The sequence below is a fragment of the Schistocerca piceifrons genome, chromosome 4 (genome assembly GCF_021461385.2).
Source record: "Schistocerca piceifrons isolate TAMUIC-IGC-003096 chromosome 4, iqSchPice1.1, whole genome shotgun sequence".
Lineage (NCBI taxonomy): Eukaryota > Metazoa > Arthropoda > Insecta > Orthoptera > Acrididae > Schistocerca > Schistocerca piceifrons.
In genome coordinates, this window is record NC_060141.1 from 765,773,123 (window position 1) to 765,797,250 (window position 24,128).

Sequence of the window (24,128 nt, forward strand, 5' to 3'; positions counted from 1 at the left end):
CTGTTTTTCATCCGATTGTGTTCTGGAAGTCTTGATGAACCCCCTAATAAGAAAAAAAGTAATGCGCGGTCCATGCAGCGTCCTCTAGACCTATTCAAGAGCCTATCGCGTAGGCTAGGTATACCTGACTTTGTGCAACGAGTACGAAACCAGTCATTTCCCTTTCAGGTAGACCCAAGTGTGTAGTTTGTTCACCGTTTGACTGGCTGTCAGGGGGAGGGCGAGAGAGGCACGACCTGTTAATAGGCGCGCCAGTCCGGCCGCGGGAGAACACACGGTCGGGCCACCCACGCAGGGCCGGCAGCGCTAGTTGCGGGCGCCGCCGCAGGGCGCGCTAGGGCGCGCGCCGCCGCTCGGGGCCGGCCTGCGCGCCGGCGGGGCAGTGCGGACTGCGATGTGGTAGCGCGAGGCGGCGGCCGCCATGCACACCCCCGTAGCCACCATGGAGCGGCCCTCCTCGTCCTCGGCCGGCCTCTCCACCAGCCGCGACGACCAGGACAACTTCACCAACAGGTCGGTGCCCGCCGTCGCCTGCGTCTGTCGTGTGCCCGCCAGTGGACCCAGTGTGCGAAAATCCTTCCTTCCCCCCACAGTGTCGCTTATCAGACGCTCTCGTGCGGCGGCCGATCACGCCGCCAGCGAGTGGAATGTGTGCTAGTGGAACGCAGAAATGTCGCCAAACCTACCCTCTTTGTGCAGTTGTTAACGGAATCGCTCTTTGTTTGTAAACATTTTCACTGTGGATCCACACAGCGTGGATTCCGTCGACGTCAATGACAGCGTGTGTGGGGGTGGGTGGAGTGGGGAGGGAGTGTGGCCTGCATCACGTGAGGAATCGATAGCGCCTTGTGTCGTACCCTACCGCACTGTGGGCTCCGCAGCCGTCACGTACGGCGTCTTGCGTCTGCGGAAGACCCACGCCGCCGACAAGCGGCTCGAGGGTCAAACCTACGGACAGACGCAGTTCATCCGAGCCCCCTCGATGCACACATCAACGCTGCTTAACCTACCCCTGTATTTTTTGTTTCTTACCATACAAATATCGGCTGTTGCACGTCATGTTTATTTCTTTCGTGCACGATGCGTTTTCTCACTAAAGTGACAAATTTGTGCCTGCTGTTTCCGTCTTACTTTAATTTTGCTTGTAACTACACTTTAGTGATAAATAATACCGTGTTTGCATCACTTGTATGTTACCGAAACGAAACAGCAGCTTCCAGAAAGCATCGGGTTTAACATGTCTTAATCGTAGCTAAACCCACATGGCAACGGGAACTATTTTTCTACACTCGTTTAGCGCGCGAATTACATAAAATATGTAAGAAACGTAGCAATTGCTTTCTTTTTAAAAATTAAGCCATGTTTCACCAGTATCCGGCTTTCAACTACCATTTTATACTGGATGAAAAAATATATAAGTCGTCGTGTACACACAACCTCGATACGGAAAGAAATTAGTGTGAAACATTTTCGAAATGACGCGTACAACGTGTCTGTTCACTTAGGTTAATGTAATTCGTGATGCTTCGCTCAAGACGCGATGTGTAAATATGATTCCTTCCTTTCTCTGACGATATCAACAGTTAAAATTGCTGTTTAAAATCATGTCACAGTTAACGAAATACAATATCGTGTAATTTAATAACCAGTGCAATCTCGACAAAACAAAAGAAAGATAAATCGTATCTGTGTCAATTACACTCGAAGCCTTAACATGGGGTATCTTAAAAAGTACGCTTTGCGTCACATTCTATAACGTTTTGTGGAATATAGACGTTGGTTACAAAAAATTGTTGAAAAGTGTATGTGAGACTACTTATAATGAGAATCCAATGTTTGAAAAACATTGCTACTCGCAATTTTTGCGTTTCTATAGCGAAACGTGTTAAATATGGCGCGAACGTATACATCAGTCTGTTCCTACAACCTTTATTTCGCATCCACATTTCTTGGCAACACCAACTCTGGGCATCATATCACTTTCCGACCTAACCTAGATCTCGGGAACGCTACACGTCAGTCTGTCGCTCAACCAAGGTTTCGGGACGGGATAGTTCCACTCTAGCCCCGTTCTGTTAATTTATCATGAAACGAACTGTTTCATTTTGTTAATTGTGGAGTGGAAAAGTGGAACAATGACTCATATACCTTAAGAGTCGAGTTAATCTTCCGAAAGTGGTAGGCGTAGCGAGAGGTGAAAAAATATTCTCTCTGAGGACAAATGTTATCATCAGTCACATTATTCTGCCACTGTTTTACAGAATTTCTTTCCCTTCACTCTCTATAAGACGGCTAGATGTTATTGGTCACCAGACACAAAAAGCTTTCGTCAAACCAACTGTGTATGTGGGGTGCGAGATTAATTATGTGTAATTTGTCATGGCGAGAACTGTCAACTTGGTATTTTCACGTTCCCAAAAAAAAAGTTAACTTTTAGAACTGAGGAGCTGTCTTCCAGTTAATAACAGCGTTCTAGGGACTAGTGTAGCAGGGGATACAACCCGTCGGCTTTGGACATTGACGTCACAAGTCGCCAATCGAGAAGCGATTTTTCTTAGTGTTGTAGCTCCATTCAGTGGCTGATAAGTGTTTTTTGGCTTTTAAAAAAAATCTCACGAGATAGAATAAACAGATCCACTTTATTAAGCAATCAGTAAAAAAACGAAACTGAACCATAACAGCAAAAGCGAAAATGGTAAACTGCTATCTGGCGACTTGTGACGTCATTGTCCAAAGCCGACGGGTTGTATCCCCTGCTGCACTAGACCCGCGTTCTATCACTCCTCACGTTCCATATCAAGCTGGTGTCTGGTGGTGGTGGTGGTTATCAAAGTTGTAGGGCGCTGATCACTCGGCAGTTAAGCCCCTTTGCAGACAGTAGAGACGAGTCTGGTTGAAATGCGTTTTAAACAACAATAAGTTTTAAAACCAAATAGAATGGTCACAGCGATCATGATTTATAATAAACGCGCACCCATTTAGGCCCAAAAAAACAACACGAAATAGAGATAAATGGAATAACTGTCGATAAACTATATTATAAAAGTGCATAACAAAAACATTTACAACAGCTCAGATGACTATGCCAGCTCAGATGACTATGCCTGTGTGAGCACTTTGAAACGATAACTGAGCCAGTCGCTCCGTAATATCCCAAAATCTCCTGCCGGTGATTTGGAAAGGAGGCCAGACAACACGTACAACCTTATGCCGTATATCACACTCGCCTTAATGTCCTATAAAAGACAGGGATCGGTCCTCAGGTTAAAATATAGAATAGCACAGTTAAAATATGATGTATCGACACCCGACTTCTCACGTCGGATTCTTTCTTAATTTAGACACTGTTTGCCACCTTGTACACGCAAATTTGAATACGTGCTTACATTTGCATTACTTAGCGTACTTAAAACACGTTGATGGTAGACTAGTGATCTGAAAACTGGTTCGTAATAAATAAACGTTAGTAGAATAAAACAGTTTGTTTGCTACTCAACATTAAATATCTGAAACATAAGAGCATTATGATAACTGTTAATCTGCATCACAAGAAGGCCGTCTGCACGAAAACACTGTATTTACCGATGCTGTGATTGAATTTCATGTAATGTTTCGGCTCGCCTTCGTTTTAAATATGCGCGAGAAAGTAATCCAAGCCATTTTAGTGCACTGGGCTGTTAGTATACCTGGCAAAACCACAGTTATCTTAAGCGTAAATGATGCACGGGCCTACTACAATGTCGGTCGAATGTTGCAGGAATATAATCTGGATGTGCACGCGACTTTATCCTTGCTGGAAGGTAGTCAATGATCTTCGTTGAAGGAAAAGTTTGAAAGGAGAATTTGAATAGACCTATATATTAAAGTAGACTTTTCCCATGATGATAAAGCTGAAAATTCAAAAAACACTAGGACTGAATGTATCCTGCAGCCGTTCGACCCTCTACTGCCGTTGCTATCTTGAAGTCAGCTAGTCTTCCCACGCCGCATCCACGGATCGAAAAGGCCGCTTATTAAACAGTACAGTGGCAAGTAACCACTCAGGAGAGCGCGAATGCTGTCACACTGCCCCTTCGCGTTCCTGCACCGCAGCTTACCGTATTTGGTCTTCCTCGACAAATGCTTTCTATGTTGCGTTGCAGCACAGCGGAGTCCTCACAAAACATGCAAGTATCGAGGATTGATGGCCACCCTCACAGTCCATAAACTGTGTTCGAGGCAGCTTCGCTAACTTCTGTGAAGATGAGATAGCAATTGGAAGTGAAATTAAGAGAAAGATGTGCGCCAGCTCTGGCGCTGTCAAATGGAAAGTAAAACCTTGTCTCGAAACTGAAGTTTAACTATATCGTCAACTGAGTTTAAGATGATATTCGTAGTTAGAGAATGAATGCAGTCGGGCCGCCGGTTCGCGAAGGCTGGCTGCTGAAAGAAGCATAAGAAACGTCTGTCTCTCACGTGGGAATGTTTCTGTTACAGCTGGGAACGCAGGGAAACTTCACTTTTGCTTTTAAGTTGGTTGTGCTTTACCTAGAAGCCTGAAATATCGTACATAATTTTTCTTAGATCTGTATTCTTTCTTCATTCCTTTCGAAGAAACGCCTCCTTTACGTTTTCCATGAAGTCTGGATTGTGAATGTAAGGATTGTAGAAGGGAAGACAAATGGTAGACTTCGATTTTATTGGGAGAAGGAGACTATGTATAGGACACTAGTGCGACCCATTGTTTAGTACTGTTAGAGTGTTTGGGACCTGCACTGTGTCGGATTAAAGGAAGACATCGAAGGAATTCAGAGGCGGTCTGCTAGATCTGTTACCGGCAGTTTCGAACAGTACGCATTATTTCGAGGATGCTAGGGAACTCCGATAGGGATTGCTGGATGGAAGGCGACATTCTTTTCCAGGAGGAGTATTGAGAAAATTTGCAGGACCGGCATTTGAGGCTGACTGCGGATCGATTCTACTGCGGCCAATGCACATTTCGCGGAAGGGTCACGAAGATAGGATTGGAGAGATTAGGGCTCATACGGAGACACATAGACAGTCGTTTTTTCCCTCTCTGTTTGCGAGTGGAACAGAAAAGGAAATTAGTTGGAGTGATAGTAATAGTACACGATGACCTACCCCATGCGCCGGTCGTTGGCTTTTGGAGTCTCCACGCAGACATAGATGTTACGTATCTCATTTTTACTTTCGCGTCTCCAGCGCTAGTCTGTCCTATGCAAGCCTCTTCATCTCTGCGTAACTACTGTACACTGCCTCGTTATGAACCAACTTCTTGTAATGAACCCTTGACCTCCCTGCAAAAATTTTACCTCCCATCTGCCCCCGCACCCACTGCTGCCAGCCCCCCCTATTACCAAGTTACCAGTTCCTCCTTGACTGAGGACTTGTTCTATCAGCTGACACCCTGTTTTAATAACATTGTGCCATAAATTTCTTTTTTTCTCCATTTAGTACCTCTTCAGTAGTTAGCCGACGAATTCATCTAATTTACAGCATCTTCTACCGGAGCAGTTTTTTTCAAATTATTTTCTTCGTGTCTGCATCGTTTATCGGACCACGTCGCCACTTTAAATATCAATAAACTTGCAAATAATTAGTTACAACGTCGTACTTTTTCACACAATAATGTTTTCTGTGCCGAAGTGTTACCAGATAAAACTGTGGTAATATGTAGATCTTGGCAAAATATCACCTTGGTGTGGAGACAAGCAAATAGGCCTTAACGTAGAGAAACTTTTTGCACGTCGCAAAAAATAATAGATGCAATTACCTTTGATTAAAAGAATCGTTAGAGGCAATTTTAAACTGTCAAGTCATACAAACTGCCTGAACTAACAGCATGTAGAGAGAATGGAATACATACACGAGCTCGCTTGAAAACGAAAGAGACAGCTTGCAGATGACTCATACTGGAGTGTGGTATAGCAGTCCAGATTGCAATGGGGCTCACGATCCACGGCTTCCGCGGTCAGAAAAGTAGAACCCATGTCTCGGACCCTTAAGAATGCGGGTTGGTCGCGGGATCCACGCCGCCCTAGGTTAGGGATGTCCTCCCGTTCAAAGCAAATCTGGTTGAAATTATAAAACATTCTTCCAGTCTGTCGTAATAAGGAAAAATGGCAGTGATTATCTTGACCATAAAGATAGAAAAAATGAGCCTCTAAAGCTTAAATTAAGAATTAGTGGTATTTTTACCAGTTCGTTTAGCGTTACGCAAGGCGCACCACGAGGAGTCGAACTCATACCCAGAAGTATTTACATTATTTTCTATTTTGATATATACTTACAAATTCGTCATATTAGCCTATTACATATGCCCATCTTCAGTAATTTCACATATTGCATTCTTGTAATTTTTCCAGCACTGAAGTTCGCCACTTGCTGTTTTATGAATTTTAAAACCAGTCAACACATTTCCTTTTTCTTTTTTTTTTCTTTTTTTTTCTTTTTTTTTTTAACGGATGCAATTTTGTTGTCTTGTTCAATTTGCTTCAGTACCTCAATAAAACCTGTCTGTATCTAGGATGCAGGGATGGAATAGAGTATTGTACTTGCTGTGGAAACTTTCGGAAGCACTGGTGGTTTTCTGTTTCTTGGTACTTCGTCCTGCCCACATGGACGGAGCAAAGAGTACGTCTATATAAATATTAAGGCATCGTTGAAATTACGTCCTCAACAGAACACTCACCAACCATGCCAGGAACCAACATTGCCAAACCTAATATGTAGGACAGTAACTTGCGATTTCATTTATGTGCCAATGGTCATCTCCAAGTCCCTCTGTGTCTTTATCGCCACCTGCTCGGTGTTAGATGAAATTTTCATCTTTGGCTTCTTATCTCGGACCACACCTCGTTTCCAGCTTTCATAACGCTTTCTTCAAAATCTGAAAACACTGTTCTGGATAATTTCAGACCTAGATTATCACATTTATCAACAACTGTCGAAAAAGACAAGCTGGTAAGATCTTTACTTATCGTCAAAAAAAAAAAAAAAAAACAAAAAAAACGCACAATCTAATGTCCATTCACAAGCCTATGGATCGTAAATAGCTGACAAAAAACTTGGTGCATTACAGTTTTTTTGTCAGCGCCATTATGTAACAATAAACAAACTCGACCTGTACCTTTCACACTTGACGTGTTCAGAATGGTATGAACCTTCTGAATATTAATAGGTAATATCGGTAGAATTTTTCGTCTAGCTTTGTAAATGGATTTGTGTAAGCAGTCGACATTTTTAATAGCTATTTTTTCAGTGTGTTCTTCTTTTAGCTGATAATATATAAGTTTTGATGGATTCTTCTATATATCTCGTGTAGGTCTCCTCGTCAGACCACTATTTCCTGTACCCGAATTTTGCCACCAGTTATTTCTGCGTGGTTGTGGTAGGTTTGACTCTCGAGCACATCTGCGCCTTCAATGTAGGCAGTTTTAATGAAACTTTGTAACTCTTAATGTTGCACGTCCATCGGGCTACACCAACTTTTAACGATTTTTGGAATCCGTAAGCATAACCGTTCTGAGTACCATTTTCCTTTCCGTTCTACTTGCTGTAACTACAGTCACATCAGAGAACTTGTTCACTATGAAATTATTAGTCGTATACTGAAACATGAGCCCACAGACTACCACTCTGAGAAAGCTAGTTGGGTTCTGGAGGCACGGCTCCTACTGCCGGCTAAGCCTGGCTGGTTACGAGAGGCATGGGTCTTGTTCCAGTTCCAATCAGAGCGGAATCTCGAGCGTATGTAAACAAAGGCAGTGCGAAAGAACGTAGGTTTATTTTTGCTTGGTGGGAGCCCACGGCGGAGTGGTTTAAATATCTCAAATGACAGAAAATAAAGGCGGGCGTCAGGTATTTTTCGCAAAAGTACCTACAAGATTCCAAGAACTGGTTTTTACGGGTGAATATCCCTGTATAAAAGTGAATTCCCGAAGATGAAATTAGCCTAATAAGAGATGATGTACACAAATATGAGTATAAGAGATGAATCTTCCCGTATTGCATGCGGGATGGGAACGTAGACAAACTGGAATGTATAACACAATGAATATTATCTATACTTTGTCCTGCATTAATAAAAATTCGTAGAGTGTAGATGTAGAAATCTATGTTAATGCTGGGCAAGTTTTGCAAATGAGTACAAATAAGACTGATTTGCAGATCAAGCGAAGTTGTATATAACGAAAATTTATTGGAATAGCCTGAACGTCGCTTTCTCGTGTATTTCTTATCTTTCTTTTGGCATCCATCCCATTTAAACATTCTGGTCTTTGAATTCTTCTTAATTCAGCTCTTTTCTGTTAGCTTTTTGAAGCTTGGAGGCTTACATATAGCGAGTATACAGCTTGGAGCTAGTTAAGGAGACGCTCCACAATTTCGACTAGGTTATTTATTGATTACACAGACATCCTGTGGAACTCCATACATCAAACTAGACTCCTGCGTCTTTTTCCATTCTGATTCTTGAGATTCGTGATTACACCACCGGTGTGGTAAAACGATCCAGGTTTCGGAAATACCACGTTTCTCGCAAGAGCTTGGTGTTTGGTGTGAATGACGGTCTCTCCCTCCCCCTCTAGTCTGAATAGTGCATTAGTGTGTGAGGTTCTTGCCAAATCGGCCCGAAGGATGAAGTTCGATGATTTCAGCCGCTAAAGTTATAAGCAATCTGCTTAATACTTAAGAAAGTGTAACGGAGGTGCTAAGGGAACTTTAATGCATACATTATTTTAAAGAAAAGATTCTTCTACTCGCAAAACTCTTTGATAAATTTAAAGAGCGTATATTTCAGATAGACTCTGAAACTCTTCCATTGTCTTCATCTTGTATTTTCCGTACGTACCCAAAGAACAAAGTAACAGCCGCGCGGGGTAGCCGAGCGATCACAGCGCCTTGCCACGGCTCCCCAAGTCAGAAGTTCGAGTCCTCCCTTGGGCATGGGTGTGTGTGTTGTCCTTAACGACGTTAGTGTAAGCCTAGGGACCGATGACCTCAGCAGTTTGGTCGCATAAAACTTACTCCAAATTTCCAACAAAATAACAGACTTAGGACACATCCGTTGTGCAGACCATCAGAATTTGCTTGCTCTTCTCGTGAATGAAATAGAAAAACAGCCTTCGCCTTGCATTGTAGAGGTACTGAATTGTTGCTAAACTACGAAGAGCGGTTCGTTTGATCAGCCTGAATCAGTTTCAGTGCAGTCCGCGTATTTGTTTGGCCCTAATCTCGGTTTTGTATAACATGCAAACTTTTAAGTTTAATTTGGAGAGTGCGTACCGAAAGTGTTCTGCCTTGGATACAGAGAAAGAAGAAAAAAGTGAAAATATGAAGGAAATCTTTTTGTACTCCTTAGGAAGAAACAGAATTACAAACAGATCGAATATTGAATCACACAATTACAGATTTGTTACTGTTAAGTGTGACACAATCTATACGGGAAAAAGCGCTTGTGTTCCTGTGTGAATCAGAACCCACTGAATCTAGTCTGGGTGTAGCTCAAGAATGGTTCAAATGGCTCTGAGCACTATGGGACTTAACATCTGAGGTCATCAGTCCCATAGAACTTAGAACTACTTAATCCTAACTAACCTAAAGACATCACACACATCCATGCCCGAGGCAGGATTCGAACCTGCGACCGTAGCGGTCTGGGTGTAGCAACTAGCGGCTTGCGTTAAGGTGGACCAACAAATATTACGTTGTTTTCTGCAGTTACGGACCAGTCAGGAGTGGAACAAAACGAGTAAAACAAATTTTGATATAATTTAGACGTATTATTGCCTCCTCTTAGACAGCTGTCCTGCATTCTCTCTGTACGGTACTCCTGTAGCTAGTTTGGTCATTTATAATGTTTGTAGAAATTGTGAGGCGCGTGTAGCCTGAGCGACGGCTCACTCCGACGCAGATGTTGTCCCCGACACGGCATCTACCGCGCCACAGCTTTCGCCTTTGTTTCTCGTGTTGTGCCGCAGACTTGGCGCCAAAAAGCGCCCGTGACGCGTCCCGTACCTGCCTGCCCGAGCAGTTCAAGGAGAACGGCTACGTCGGCTGGAGGAGCCTGCAGGAGGCTTTGTTTACGCGAACCGCGTGTGCACGCGCGAGTAGTTGCTGGCGCCGCCGCGTGAGGGCTCTGCCGTCCGCGCACGCGCTGCATCCGGAGGGGCCGAGCGTCGATCAATAGCCGTGTGTCTGGCTGGATACGGGGGAGGGGAAGAGGGAGAGGAACAGTAGGGGATCGCTGGCCTGCCGTGCACTGTGGCGTCGCGTGCCGAGAGCTGAATGCCTGCTCTCCCCAATGGAGGGTGAGAGCCACTGATAGCCGAGAACGAGCAGCCGACTGACGGGGGGTGGTCCGCGCGTGCCGGGCGCACGTCCTGTCGCCTGCAACCCCGCAGCTCCAACAGGATCGTGTCTAGGAAAGCACCGCGGTGGTCAAACCAACCTCAGGGTTGACAGATTACATAAGACAGAGAACTTAATGGCTCTAACGAAAGCTGCCAGAGAGTATAAACCGCCGGCCACAGAGGTCCTCTGTCGTTTGGTTGGTTTGGGAAGAGGGACCAAACAGCGAGGCCATCGGTCCCATCGGATTAAGGAAGAATGAGGGAGGGAGTCGGCCGTCCCCTTTCAAAGGAACCGTCCCGGCATTTGCCTGAAGCGATTTAGGGAAATCACGGAAAACCTAAATCAGGACAGCCGGACGCAGGTTTTGAACCGTCGTCCTCACGAATGCGAATGCAGTGTATTAACCACTGCGCCACCTCGCTCGGTGAATGTCCTCTGTCCTGACGGAAGATGACACAGGAAGAGTGCACTGGAGGCCAGAGCACTCAGACCACTGTGATGTCTCTCCCCACCCCCACCCACCATGGACTGAACCGTCCGAAAAGCCTGCGGCAAGTGTCCCCCCACCCCTCTCCACCACACGTGGGTTGATTGTGAGTCACCTGTCTCCAACCGCACGCGACATAGTCCCCGTCTTGTCTTCCGACCCACCAAAGCGTAAACCGAGATAACGCGCGATATCTGTTCCTTGGGGAGTTTCACGTGCATAATGGACAATGCTGGTGCGTGTTATCTCCAGTGCAATGTCACGACACCATTATTTCCAGTCTGCTTTCCAATTTCCGTCTCGGTCGCACACTTAGCTTACTTAATACTACATCTGTACGCCGCAAATCACTGAGTGCACGGAAGACATCCCAGAGATAGCAAGGTGGCGCAGTGGTTACCACATTCGACTCTCATTCGGGAGGACGACGATTCAAACCCCCCTCCAGCTATCCTGGTTTAGGTTTTCCGTGATGGTTCTTTGAAATGGCACTGCCGACATACTTCCACATCCTTCCCTAATCCAATGGGACCGATTACCTCGCTGCTTGGTCCCCTCCCCCAAATCAGCCAACCAACCAAGACATTTCGGGGTATCACATATTAGAGTCTTCGCTTAAGGAGCGCAAAAAAAAAAAATGTTCAAATGGCTGTGAGAACTATAGGATTTAACGTCTGAGGTCATCAGTCCCCTAGAACTTAGAACTACTTAAACCTAACTAACCTAAGGACATTACACACATCCATGCCCGAGGCAGGATTCGAACCTGCGACCATAGCGGTCGCGCGGTTCCAGGCTGAAGTGCTTAGAACCCCTCGGCCACTCCGGCCGGCCTAAGGATCGCAGAAACTCTCTCTGTGCATGTTGTAATTAGTGTTTCTCGTTTTCACCGTCACTATGGGAGCAGTATGTAGTAACCTGCGGTATTTTCCTAGATTCCTCACTCGATACTTGTTCTTGAAGCTTTACAAGTAGCCTTTCGCGGCGTACTTGGCGTATGTCTTCAGCAATAGCTAATTCACTTTTGTCAACGTTACTGTGACACACTAACGTTAGTCAAATAAACCTGTGACCATTCGTACTGCCCTTCCTTGCATAGATTCAACCACACCTGTTAGTTACATTTTTGGTATGGATCCTACACACTTGTGCAGTATTCTACATTTACATTTATACTCCGCAAGCCACCTAACGGTGTGTTCCGGAGGGCACTTTACGTACCACTGTCATTACCTCCCTTTTCTGTTCCAGTCGCGTATGGTTCGCGGGAAGAACGACTGCCGGAAAGCCTCCATGCGCGCTCGAATTTCTCTAATTTTACATTCTTAATCTCCTAGGGAGATATAAGTAGGGGGAAGCAATATATTCGATACCTCATCCAGAAACGCACCCTCTCGAAACCTGGACAGCAAGCTACACCGCGATGCAGAGCGCCCCTCTTGCAGAGTCTGCCACTTGAGTTTGCTAAACATCTACGTAACGCTATCACGCTTACCAAATAACCCTGTGACGAAACGCGCCGCTCTTCTCTGGATCTTTTCTATCTCCTCTGTCAACCCGACCCGGTACGGATCCCACACTGATGAGCAATACTCAAGCATTCTAGGATGGGTCAGACAAAGCACCTCTGGAAAATTGCTGTATTTTTGCAGTATCTACCGATGAACCGAAGTGTGGCATCTGATTTACTTGAGATTAAGCCTGTGATCATTCCAGAAAAAAAGTCCATTGTCTTGCTCAGATTGGCCGACTGCTGCCTACAAGGCAGCGAGGGGTGTGAGGCACGACCGTGGGACACGCGACCAGCATGTCGCCAGTCCCTGCAGTCCTTTCTGCTGGCGGATGAATCCGGATGATGCCACTACCTCTTTATCCAACCAGCTCCTCATTTGGCTTCACGAGTCTGAGTGGAGCTTGTTCCAGGGGTATCTATCTCCGAAAATATCTGAGGAGGTACCGGGAATCGAACACAGGACCTTCCACAGTGAAAGCATTTAAGGTACCAACAAATAGGTATTCGTGTGAGTTGGCTGAACCCAGTTATGCTTCATTGATATTATAGTCGTACGATACTACGTCTTTTTCGTTTTGTACAGTGCACAACCTTACATTTCTGAACATCTAAGCAAACTGCCAACGTCTCAACCACTTGTAAAATCTTATCGAGATTTGCCTGAACATTTGCGCAGTTTTTTTCCAGTAAGTACTTCTTTATAGATACCTGCATCACCTGTGGAAATTCTGTAGCTGCTATTGACTGCCAGGTCTTTTATGCACAAAATGAACGACAAAGGCGCGAACACACTTTCCTGGAGCACCCCTGGAGTTACTCCTTCTTGTTCTCTCACTGACTCTCTCTCCAATAAAACACGCTACATCCTCCCTATCCAAAAATCCTCAGCGCAGTCACAAATTTTGTTTAATACCTCATATTGCTGTTTCGTTGTGTGGTACAAAGGAGATCACACTCTACAACAAATAATCCGAATTTTTCTGACTATAGAAAAAGCACGCCTTGCTTCGAGTAAGTCTTAGACTCGAAAATAACTGAAATCAGTCCCTCAGACTTCCACCGTCTCCGTCGTGTTTGCACTGTCTCTTTGAGAACAGCATCGTTCATCCGTTCAGAACATAGTACCACAAACACACCCTCTAAACCCTATTAACGCAACTCTCGCATTCGGGACAAGTTCCAACCCCCCCCCCCCCCCCCCCCCTACTACTAACTCGTCAGATTTGCGTGTTCCGCGTTTTACGTGAAATCACGTAGGTCGAGTGCTGCGACTATTGCTGTAGGAAGTCTACGCCTAGTTCCTTCCTTCCAGACGTGCACAATCCGATCTTGTGCTTCGTCTCTAGTAATTCTGATCTAACTTCGTTTACCCAGAGGCAGTCTAGGAATGAGTGAAGTCTCGGCGGTACCACCTCTCTGCAATGGTTCACACGCGCCGTTAATGTTCCTCCTCCGCTAACACACAGCCGTCGAGAGAAACAACACGACAGATACCTGACTATAAGTGCACTACAGAATTCGTCAAGTGAACTGTCTAAAGGGTTTCTTTCCTGACAAACTGTATCGCTGAGTGAACAGCTGATCTATGCGCCCTAATGTCCGGCAGTGTGCGCCTCGCTTCCGGCGTTGCCTAGGCGTCGCCTTTTACTAAGAAGTCAGCAAGCTGGTAGTTTGTAAAGTGATAGTGGCATAGTTGCAACAGTTTAAACATTTCGAGAAGTTTGATGCGATCTACTCTTATTGACATATTGCATCTTCTGGCCACTGTTTAACTTTTATGTATTCAGTTCAGTTGCTCACATCGTGTTTTGATGTTATTTAGAGTCGAATGGAACGACATAAATGATTCCACAAAATGGTTCAAATGGTTCTGAGCACTATGGGACTCAACATCTACGGTCATCAGTCCCCTAGAACTTAGAACTACTTAAACCTAACTAACCTGAGGACATCACACACATCCACGCCCGAGGCAGGATTCGAACCTGCGACCGTAGCAGTCGCGCGGTTCCGGACTGCGCGCCTAGAACCGCTAGACCACCGCGGCCGGCGGTTACGTAGTGTGTAAGCTTAGGGACTGATGACCTTAGCAGTTAAGTCCCATAAGATTTCACACACATTTGAACACAAATAGGTCGTTTCGTTAACCTTCGCGATACAAAGGCGAAAGGGGAGAGAGTGTGGGGGGGGGGGGGAGAAGGTACTTTATGCTCAGCATTTGAAAATATTTTAAAACGTCGAAAAAATATTTATTTTTAACGATTTCTCATACCATATTCGAAGATTATTTTAAATTTTTGAGTAAAACGTAACAAAAAAATTTTAGTAGTGAATATGACTTTTTGCAACAAATGATTTTTATTTTCAAGTTCATGACCCTTCTTAGACATTATATACCTTTAGAAAGGGTCGTGAATAAAAATCAACCATAATTAACGAAATCAGTAATTTTTTTCCAGTTTTTTGTGGTGGTGATAAAGTACTCCTCCCCTCTGTGTACACATCGCGGAATATGTGTTGGTGTTGCTAAGGTTGTGCTAGTAGATATTTACAAGTTGTGCACCTGATTTACGCACCGGTACCTATTTAATAGGGATGTTATTAATAAAAGCTAAAAACTATGAACGAATTTTTTGTAGTGGGCGTGAGTTAGCACCCTGCTAGTACGCGTTATGGAAAATGCGTTGGTATTTTTAACGTAAACGACGTTCACCATAACAGGTATGTTGTCGTCGTCGGATACTGCGACGTCGTTTGATTTATGGGTGCCGTGTGTGTACAGAGCTGGACTTCTGAGAAGGCCGCTGTCGTCAGGCACGTTTAGCGCGGCCCCCTGCTAATGGATACGCAGCCGCAGCCGTGACGTCACGACGAGCAGGCGTCAGGGTCCAGGCGGCGCTGGCCGCTGAGGGCCGAGTGCTGCCGACGACGGGCACGCTCCAGAGGGGGCTGCGGCGTGGCCCCGAGGCCGGCCTGTCCGATGCACGGAGAGCTCTGCGGCGCCAGAGATACACTCGTAAAACCGTTATCAGGCGTGTTTCCCAGTGCGATTTATTGTCGGCATTGGCAAATGTCAGAGAGCAACAATATGAGGGAATTACAGACTATTTTCGTCCTCGATTAAAGCTGGTCTTCGAAAGACTCGCTGTCTGTGGTATTCAGATCCTGAAATTTCAGCTTTAAAGACGATTAACTGATCCGTAATCCACGTGTGATGGGATAATGCGTTTATTGAGTTACCGTGCAGATTTGAAAGTAATGTATCTGATCCAGCTGTCAATACGAGAAATGGGTAGCTAATCTTCCCTTTCGTTCGTTACGTGCTTCTGCTTAACTGCGATAACTCTTACTGGCTATACAATGAGACGGCGCTGTGTTCGAGGGACTGGACTCCTACTCGAGAAAAGCATGGGGCCACTCCCGGGTCGCCCACTCAGATTTAATTTTTGTTTTGCGTTTCTCAGTAATTTCAGGATAGTGCAGTGGTGGTCACTTCTACAGAGCGACGATTTGTAGTTTAGTTTCTCATCCATGTTCAACTGGACTCATGATTATTCGCAAATGATCTGAATGTCAACGCGATTTTAAACACTAAAATCTTTTATTCGAGAGCAGAGGATAATGATGATCACTGAACACGGAATAAGTCATCAGCTAAAGTAGCATATGCCGCATTTATCTCGTGGGAAATGTTAGTTGTTCGGTTTGAGGGCCCTTGCTAAGAATGCTCTGAAGAGCTACTGCTTTGTCACGTGTTAGCCATCGCTTATAGTTGCACTACGTTCAACTTCGGCCTTTGGAGCGACACAGGGAGAAGCGACCCATCTGTTACGACACTGCTTCTCATCTGAGATTAGTGGCATGAAATCCCCATCCAGACTGGAAGTGTTTCACAGTTTCTCTAAATCACATTTGGCACACCAACCAAGCCCAGCCAGTCTACGCTTTATATCGTCGACTAGACATTAGATCCAGATCATCCTTAGTTTTTCCTTAGTTTTTCTTTCCATGTTTCCGAGTTGCAAATTTAATGATTTTTATAAATAGAGAAAAGATGGTTTACTAATGGTTTTACATACCAAACGCCGCAGTAGGAAGCAAGCGCGCAACAAGAGGCACAGGAGACCAAATACTGTAAATACATAGAGACTGTTTGCCAACAATACGGAACCGGAATATATCAGAGACAGGTTGATTTCCATCACGTGTATGGTAGCTGTGGGGTTTATGGCGGTATGTACAGATAAATGTGTTCACCGTGTCAGTGACAATTTTTTGTGTGGCTGTTATGATCGATGCTGCACGATTCCAAGGCTCGCTTCATCGTATTAGCCCCCCGTTTTGCAACAGACAGTAGTAGACTTAAGTGTCATACAATGGGCCTAGATATTTAAAAACGCAACGCCATGGAAATATTAATAGATTTGTGATTGCATCACAGCCGTAATACAGCGATAGACATAAATATGTGATTTTGCAGCATGAAAGCGCTCGACCCCATGGCGCAAAACCCGCTAAAACATACTTGGAAACGTTGGATAGGAAGTCCTTTCGAAAGTAAAATTCCATCTACCGACTTAACAGAAAATCCTAAAGAGAAATAGAATATCTAAATAAGTTATGATGATTCAGAAATGCAAGTCGCTCGACAGGCCACTAGACCTGACTGGATACCAATACGATTCTACACATAGTATGCGAAAGAATATTGTGAAAGTTGCTTGTTTAAAAAAAAAACTGGTGAAATTTGTTTTCAACTACCAAAATTTGTAGTAATTATAATGAAAGATGTAAGGAAATGTGTAAACTCCATCTCTGACGATATTATCGTCATGTAAACTTTTCTGTAAAAATTGCGAGGCAATCTAGTGAAACTTTAATACCGTTATTATAAAATCTGATACGTAGCCGTACATCTTGCACTATGGAAGCTCTTATTCCGACGTGTCAGAGCACAAAAACAAAAATTAATCACTCTTCCTACAAATCATGAAAAATCAATTCTCTAGTATCTGACTGCGAATCTTAAAATATTCTCTACCGTCTCCTGACGATTATGCTGCTAAGCTCCTGTGCTCAACAGACAACTTGCCTCGTCTTGCCGCTGCAAGTGCGTGACCAACAACAATTCAAAAGAAATACTCCGATCCATGCAGAGCGCAACGCATGTTCACAACTGCTGATGCATCTACTCCTATGCTCTTTTTATGTAGAAACTGAATGATCGGGAGGGGTTTGGTCAACAAGCCTTAAGCGGTGTAGAAAATTAAAGAAACCAATAAAAACTTTTAATTTACTGTATTCTGAGAATGAAGATTCATACATTGACAAACTTTACTGAGACCTTTCTTTTCTTTGAGCAATTTGAAAACTTTAATTATTCCACAATGTCTGTAATCGTTAATCATGTACCTGCTCACAACAAAGATACAAATATTACTCTCAATGTATGCTTATACAAAACTGACAAAATCCCCCCCAGTGCACAAGCAAGTAACAACTTCGTGCAGCAAAAAAGGCAAATTACCATAAATCCTCAATTAATATCAGTCTCACCGGGTCGGTCAGGCTGAGACCTCTGCCAACGTGCGGATTCTCTCCACGCCAGGCTGTATCCCATTACTCTCAACAACTGTTCGCACGCCACCACACGATAATAATATATCACCCCCAGAGTTTGTGTCAGCACGCTACAGCAGAATCAATAGCCAACTTTCCAAAAATTGTTAGATTTCAACTTTTGTTACAATAACTAATAGGAATAAAAAAACCGAAATTCAGTTATTTCAGAAACCGCTGATGTTGAGCGCTTTTAAAAGTCATGTTAAACTGGCGGGAAGACAACCGATATAATCGCAAACCGGTTGGTCCAGCCATAACCGCCATCCCTAGCACGGAATATCAGAGAGTAGCTGTGTGATTGGATTGAAGAGTTTGTAACAAACAGAACACAGCATGTCACTCTCGACGGAAAGAAATCTTCAGACTTTAAAAGTAACTTCGTGTGTGCTCCAGAAGGGTGTCATAGGACCATTACTTTTCACAATATACACTACTGGCCGCTAAAATCGCTACAGCAAGGAGAAATGCAGATGATAAACGGGTATTCAATGGACAAATATATTATACTAGAACTGACATGTGATTACATTTTCACGCAATTTGGGTGCATAGATCCTGAGAAATCAGTACCCAGAACAACCACCTCTGGCCGTAATAACGGCCTTGATACGCCTGGGAATTGAGTCAAACAGAGCTTGGATGGCGTATGGAGGTGCAGCTCCCCATCCAGCTTCAACACGATACCACAGTTCATCAAGAGTAGTGACTGGCGTATTGTGATGAGCCAGTTGCTCGGCTACCATTAACCAGACGACTTCAATTGGTTGGAGATCGAGAGAATGTGCTGGCCAGGGCAGCAGTCGAACATTTTCTGTAACCAGAAAGTCGCGTACAGGACCTGCAACATGCATTATCCTGCTGAAATGTAGGATTTTGCAAGGATGGAATGAAGGATAGAGCAACAGGTCGTAACACATCTGAAATGTAACGTCCACTGTTCAAAGTGCCGTCAATGCGAACAAGAGGTGGCCGAGACGCGTAACCAATGGCACCCCATACCATTACGCCGGGTGATACGCCAGTATGGCGATGACGAATACACGCTTCCAATGTCCGGCCACCTAGATGTCGCCAAACACGGATGCGACCTTCATGACGCTGTAAACAGGACCTGGATTCATCCGAAAAAATGACGTTTTGCCATTCGTGCACCCTGGTTCGTCGTCGAGTACACCATCGCAGGCGCTCCTGTCTGTGATGCAGCGTCAAGGGTAACCGCAGCCAGGGTCTCCGAGCTGATAGCCCATGCTGCTGCAAACGTCGTCTAACTGTTCGTGCAGATGGTTGTTGTCTTGCAAACGTCCACACCTGTCGACTCAGGGATCGAGACGTGGCTGCACGATCCGTTACAGCCATGCGGATAAGATGCCTGTCATCTCGACTGCTAGTCATACGAGACCGTTGGGATCCAGCACGGCGTTCCGTATTACCTTCCTGAACCCACCGATTCCATATTCTGCTAACAGTCATTGGATCTCGACCAACGCGAGCAGCATTATCGCGATACGATAAACAGCAATCTCGATAGGCTACAATCCGACCTTTATCAAAATCGGAAACGTAATGGTACGCATTTCTCATCCTTACACGAGGCATCACAACAACGTTTCACCGGTCAACTGCTGTTTGTGTATGAGAAATCGGTTGGAAACTTTCCTCACGTCAGCACGTTGTAGGTGCCGCCACCGGCGCCAACCTTGTGTGAATGCTCTGAATAGCTAATCATCACACCGTCTTCTTCCTGTCGGTTAAATTTCGTGTCTGTAGCACGTCATCTTCGTGGTCTAGTAATTTTAATGGCCAGTAGTGTATGTAAATGACCTAAAGAGGTTCGACACTTGGTGCAAAGATCGGCAGTGGACCCTGCACATAAACAAATGTTGGTGCGCCCGCTGCCGTGCGCCGCGGTCTTGGCGGAACGGTTAGCTTGGCCGGCAGGGCAGGTGCGTGAGTAGCGTACAGACAGGGAAGGCTGGGCGGACCTGCGGTGGCGACGCGGGGCCTTGGCCGAGTTGCCAGATGAACGCCCGGCACGGCACAGCACAGATACGGGCAGCGCTCAAGGCGGCTGCTGCAGCCGGCTGCACCGGAACCCTGGCTCCGCTATCCCAACTACTCCACCCCCCCACAGAAAACCACGCCAGTTTCGAAATGTACTGTCTCACTTTTGATATTAAGCCACCTCCTGGACAGATATGCTTTCATATTCCAGAATGAATCCTAGACTCTGCAGCACCGTTTTCCTACATATGTTACTAAACGGTGCAAGTTGCCTATCTAATGGCTTCCAGGGATAACAAAAATCTGTCAGTATTTCATACAACTATTGATCGAGTATAAAAAAAAGCACTCCGTCTTCAGGCCACAAGTGGCCCATCGGGACCATCCGACCGCCGTGTCATCCTCAGTTGAGGATGCGGATAGGAGGGGCGTGGGGTCAGCACACCGCTCTCCCGGTTGTTCTGATGGTTTTCTGTGACCGGAGCCGCTACTATTCGGTCGAGTAGCTCCTCAATTCGCATCACGAGGCTGAGTGCACCCCGACAAATGGCAACAGCGCATGGCGGCCTTGATGGTCACCCATCCAAGTGCCGACCACGCCCGGGATCTCACGGGAACACTGCGGCAAGGCCGTTGCCTATTGATGGAATATAAATACTTAAAATACTGAAACTTCCTGGCAGATTAAAACTGTGAGCCGGACCGAGACTCGAACTCCGGGACCTTTGTCTTTCGCGGGCAAGTGCTCTACCAACTGAGCCACCCAAGCACGACTCACGCCCCGTCCTCACAGCTTTACTTCTGCCAGTACCTCCTCTCCTGTCATAACGTACTATTTAGAAAGCATAACCTTACCTTAAAGTTTTAAGACAGTAACTCAAGTATTAAAATTATGCTGAAGCAGCGTAACTCATGGCGCACCAATTACATAAAGTACACTGAGGTGACAAAAGTCGTAGGGCACCACCTAATATGTGGCACTTCCTTCTGCCCGGCGTAGTGTCCAAGTCGACGTGGCATAGACTCAACAGGTCGCTGGGAGTTCCCTGCAGAAATGTTGATCCATGCTGCCTCTATAGCCGTCCATAATTGCGAAAGACTTGCTGGTGCAGGATTTTGTGAGCGAAATGACCTCTGGATTATCTCCCATAAAAGTTCCATGGGGTTCATTTCGAGCGTTCTTGAAACCAATCGCGAACAAATGTGGCCCAGTGACATGACATCGTTGTTTGGGAATATGAAGTCAGTGAATGGTTGGGAATGGTTTGCGAGCAGCCGAACATAACCATTTACCGTCAATGATTGGTTCAGTTGAACCAAAAGACCAAGACGACGCCATTTAAATACAGCCCACCCCATTATGTAACCACCACCAGCTTGGACAGTGCCTTGTTGGCAGCTTGAGTCCATGCTTCGTGGGGTCTGCGTCACACACGAACCCTACAATTGGCTCTTACCAAATGAAATCGGGACTCCTCCGCTCTGGCTATAATTTTTCAGACGTCTGACTTCCAACCAGTATGGTCACGAGTCCAGGAGAGACTCTACAGGTGACGACGTGCTGTTAGCAAAAGCACTCGCGTCGATCGTCTGCTGCCGTAGCCCATTACCGCCAAATTGCGCTACACTTTCCAAACGGATACGTTCGCCGTACGTCTCACATTGACTCCTACGGTTATTCCACGCAGTGCTCCTTGTCTGTTAGCACTGACAACTCTTCGCAAATGCCACTATTATCTCTCTTTCAGCGAAGTCCGTCGGCCACTGCGCTGACCATGGTAAGACGTAACGCCTGAAATTTGCTGTTGTCGGCACACACTTGACTCTATGGATCTCCAAATATTGAATTACCTAACCATTCGCGAAATGGAATGTCACATGCGTCTAGCTCCAACTACTGTTCTGTGTTCAAAGTCTGTTGGTTCCCGTTGTGTGGCCACACTCACATCGGGAACCTTTTCACATGAATCACTGGAGTATAAAAGACAGCCTCACCAATGCACCTTCTATATCTTGTACGCGATCCTAGCGCCATCTGTGTACGTGCGTATCGGTATCCCATGGCTTTTGTCATCACAGTGTATATTCATCAGGTATTTGATAAAGAGCACTTAGCTACTCCTAACGAATTTTCCAAACCTGTTCCAAATTTTTTTTTCTCACTTAACGTCAAATCTTAAACAGGTTAACTCATTTGTAACGAAATCTAACGTTTAAAGCTGGTTAGTATATGGGAGTTAGATTCCTTGAAGAATGAGGGACGCGGGTCCTACTGGCTATGAAATAAAGCGCCATTCAAAAAAATCTTATTGTAGTAAGTATATCTCAGACACGTGCCACTACACGACTCGGTCATCTGGCACGGAACTGATGGATATCCCACCTGACAGCTATAAAAATAGGTCGGATATGTAGTTTTGTATAATTCTCTCCTTTTGGCCCGTAATTGTAACGGTACTAGACACTCTTTCGTCCCAAAATTCGCGCGATTTTCTGGCCTCAGTTTCTCTAAAGTCTGAATATAACTACGAATCAAATACTTAACAAAGGTTTATCTATAACTTTACGGCAGTTGTAAAGTAAGCACAGGAGTACTTCCATTGTGTGCCTTACGTTTTGGCTCGTTATCTGGGTAACATCAACATGCCGCTAGGTTTTGTATTCCTGTCTTAAAACGGGAACTCATCTGTCTGTAGTTGATGTTTTTTCTTCTGTAAATGGCAGCTCATCTAGGCTGCCCTGCCGAAGCTGCACGACCCAGCATTTTACAACGATGGGGACGGGAGTGTGGTTACGTCAACGGCTTGCAGGCGGCTTGAACTCCCGCGAGATAAACCTTGAGAGCTAAAGGGATAAACCTGTCAGCCATAAATACTCACCAACATTGGGATACTGGCACGAATAAGGTTACAATTGCCTGCCTCTGACAGCCGTCCGCACATAGTTACTCAAATGGAACTCGTTTATGATCGAGCTGGCTTCGGGTCGCTTGATAGTCTATTCCCGTGTGATTTAACGGAAAGCTGAAAATAGTGCTACCAGTTAAAAATCCCTGAGTAACCAGTCTGTAATCAGTTCCAGGCGACTCGCCGTCCCAGTTGCCACTGCCTCGAGATCAAGTGCGTTTTTCGATGGCGAATGTTTTTCTTTTTTAATATTAAAATTATAATATGAAAATAAAAAATATTAAAATTTTCTGATGTCGCTCCAGACCGACATTCATTCAGTGGCTTTCCTTCCGCTGCTTAACCTATAGGTAAAAATTCTTTTCATACATCCAGATATTTTGTAGAATACAAATGCATGGATGTCCAAAGGAACTTTTGCATTGTAATCAGAATAACACAAGCACTGCAATATCGTATTTTGTAGAATGGTCTCATAAACGAACGCCATAAAGGGAACGCTTTATTGTTTATAACATAATAGGAAAGTGTGTTCATTTAGTTACTTGGCTTGTGTTACATTAAGTGAACTAGTCTTTGATCGAAATGCTTACAGGATATGTGTACATAATTAATGTTAACATTAATGAAGACACTATTTTTTGGTCCTAATCATGTAACTACACTAAAAGACTAGGGTTTTTTTTATACAAGCAACCAATTTTTAAATAGAATTTCTTCCATGGAATAGGAGTTGTGCACGAGAAACGATCATAGATTCGATTTAAAATTTGTTTTGCTACCTGTCTAACATGTTAAGTTATTGGGCATATGATAAAAAAATTTTGATGCCCCATATTGAACTCTTTTCTGAGCCACTGACGCCTTTAATAACACGTATTAATGGTAATTTTTTCCTCTATCTTTGTAGCTAAGGACGTCACAATTCTCAGATTTTAACTGATTATATACGACGATTTTCATTAGTCAATGTGTGTATTGTGATGGTGCAGTTAAAGTGCCCAGCTTGTCGAAGAGTTACCTACATGATGCATATTATTCTCATTGCTCGCTTTTGTTCAATTAGTACTTTCTAAGTGATGAGTTACCGCAGAAAAATATCCAATAAGACATTATTGAGTGGAAATATGAAAAATTTCAGCAGGCTGATTCATTTGTTTCAAAGACTAGCAATTACGCGAAGTACCTGAACTTAATTGTTTGGGAAGCTCAGTAATGCGTTTCTTTCACTTCAAGTTGTCCGCCC

General features: G+C 44.7%; 1 protein-coding gene across 1 annotated transcript in view; it reads left to right on the forward strand.

The window, feature by feature from the left end:
* Positions 1 to 391: 391 nt before the first annotated feature.
* LOC124794882 (mitogen-activated protein kinase kinase kinase 13) overlaps positions 392 to 24,128 on the forward strand; it is a 389,688-nt gene continuing 365,951 nt past the window's right edge. Inside the window, exon 1 of the mRNA XM_047258575.1 lies at positions 392 to 513. Within this exon, the coding sequence (XP_047114531.1) occupies positions 422 to 513 (92 nt within the window). The 5' untranslated portion in view covers positions 392 to 421. The remainder of the gene's footprint in view (positions 514 to 24,128) is intronic.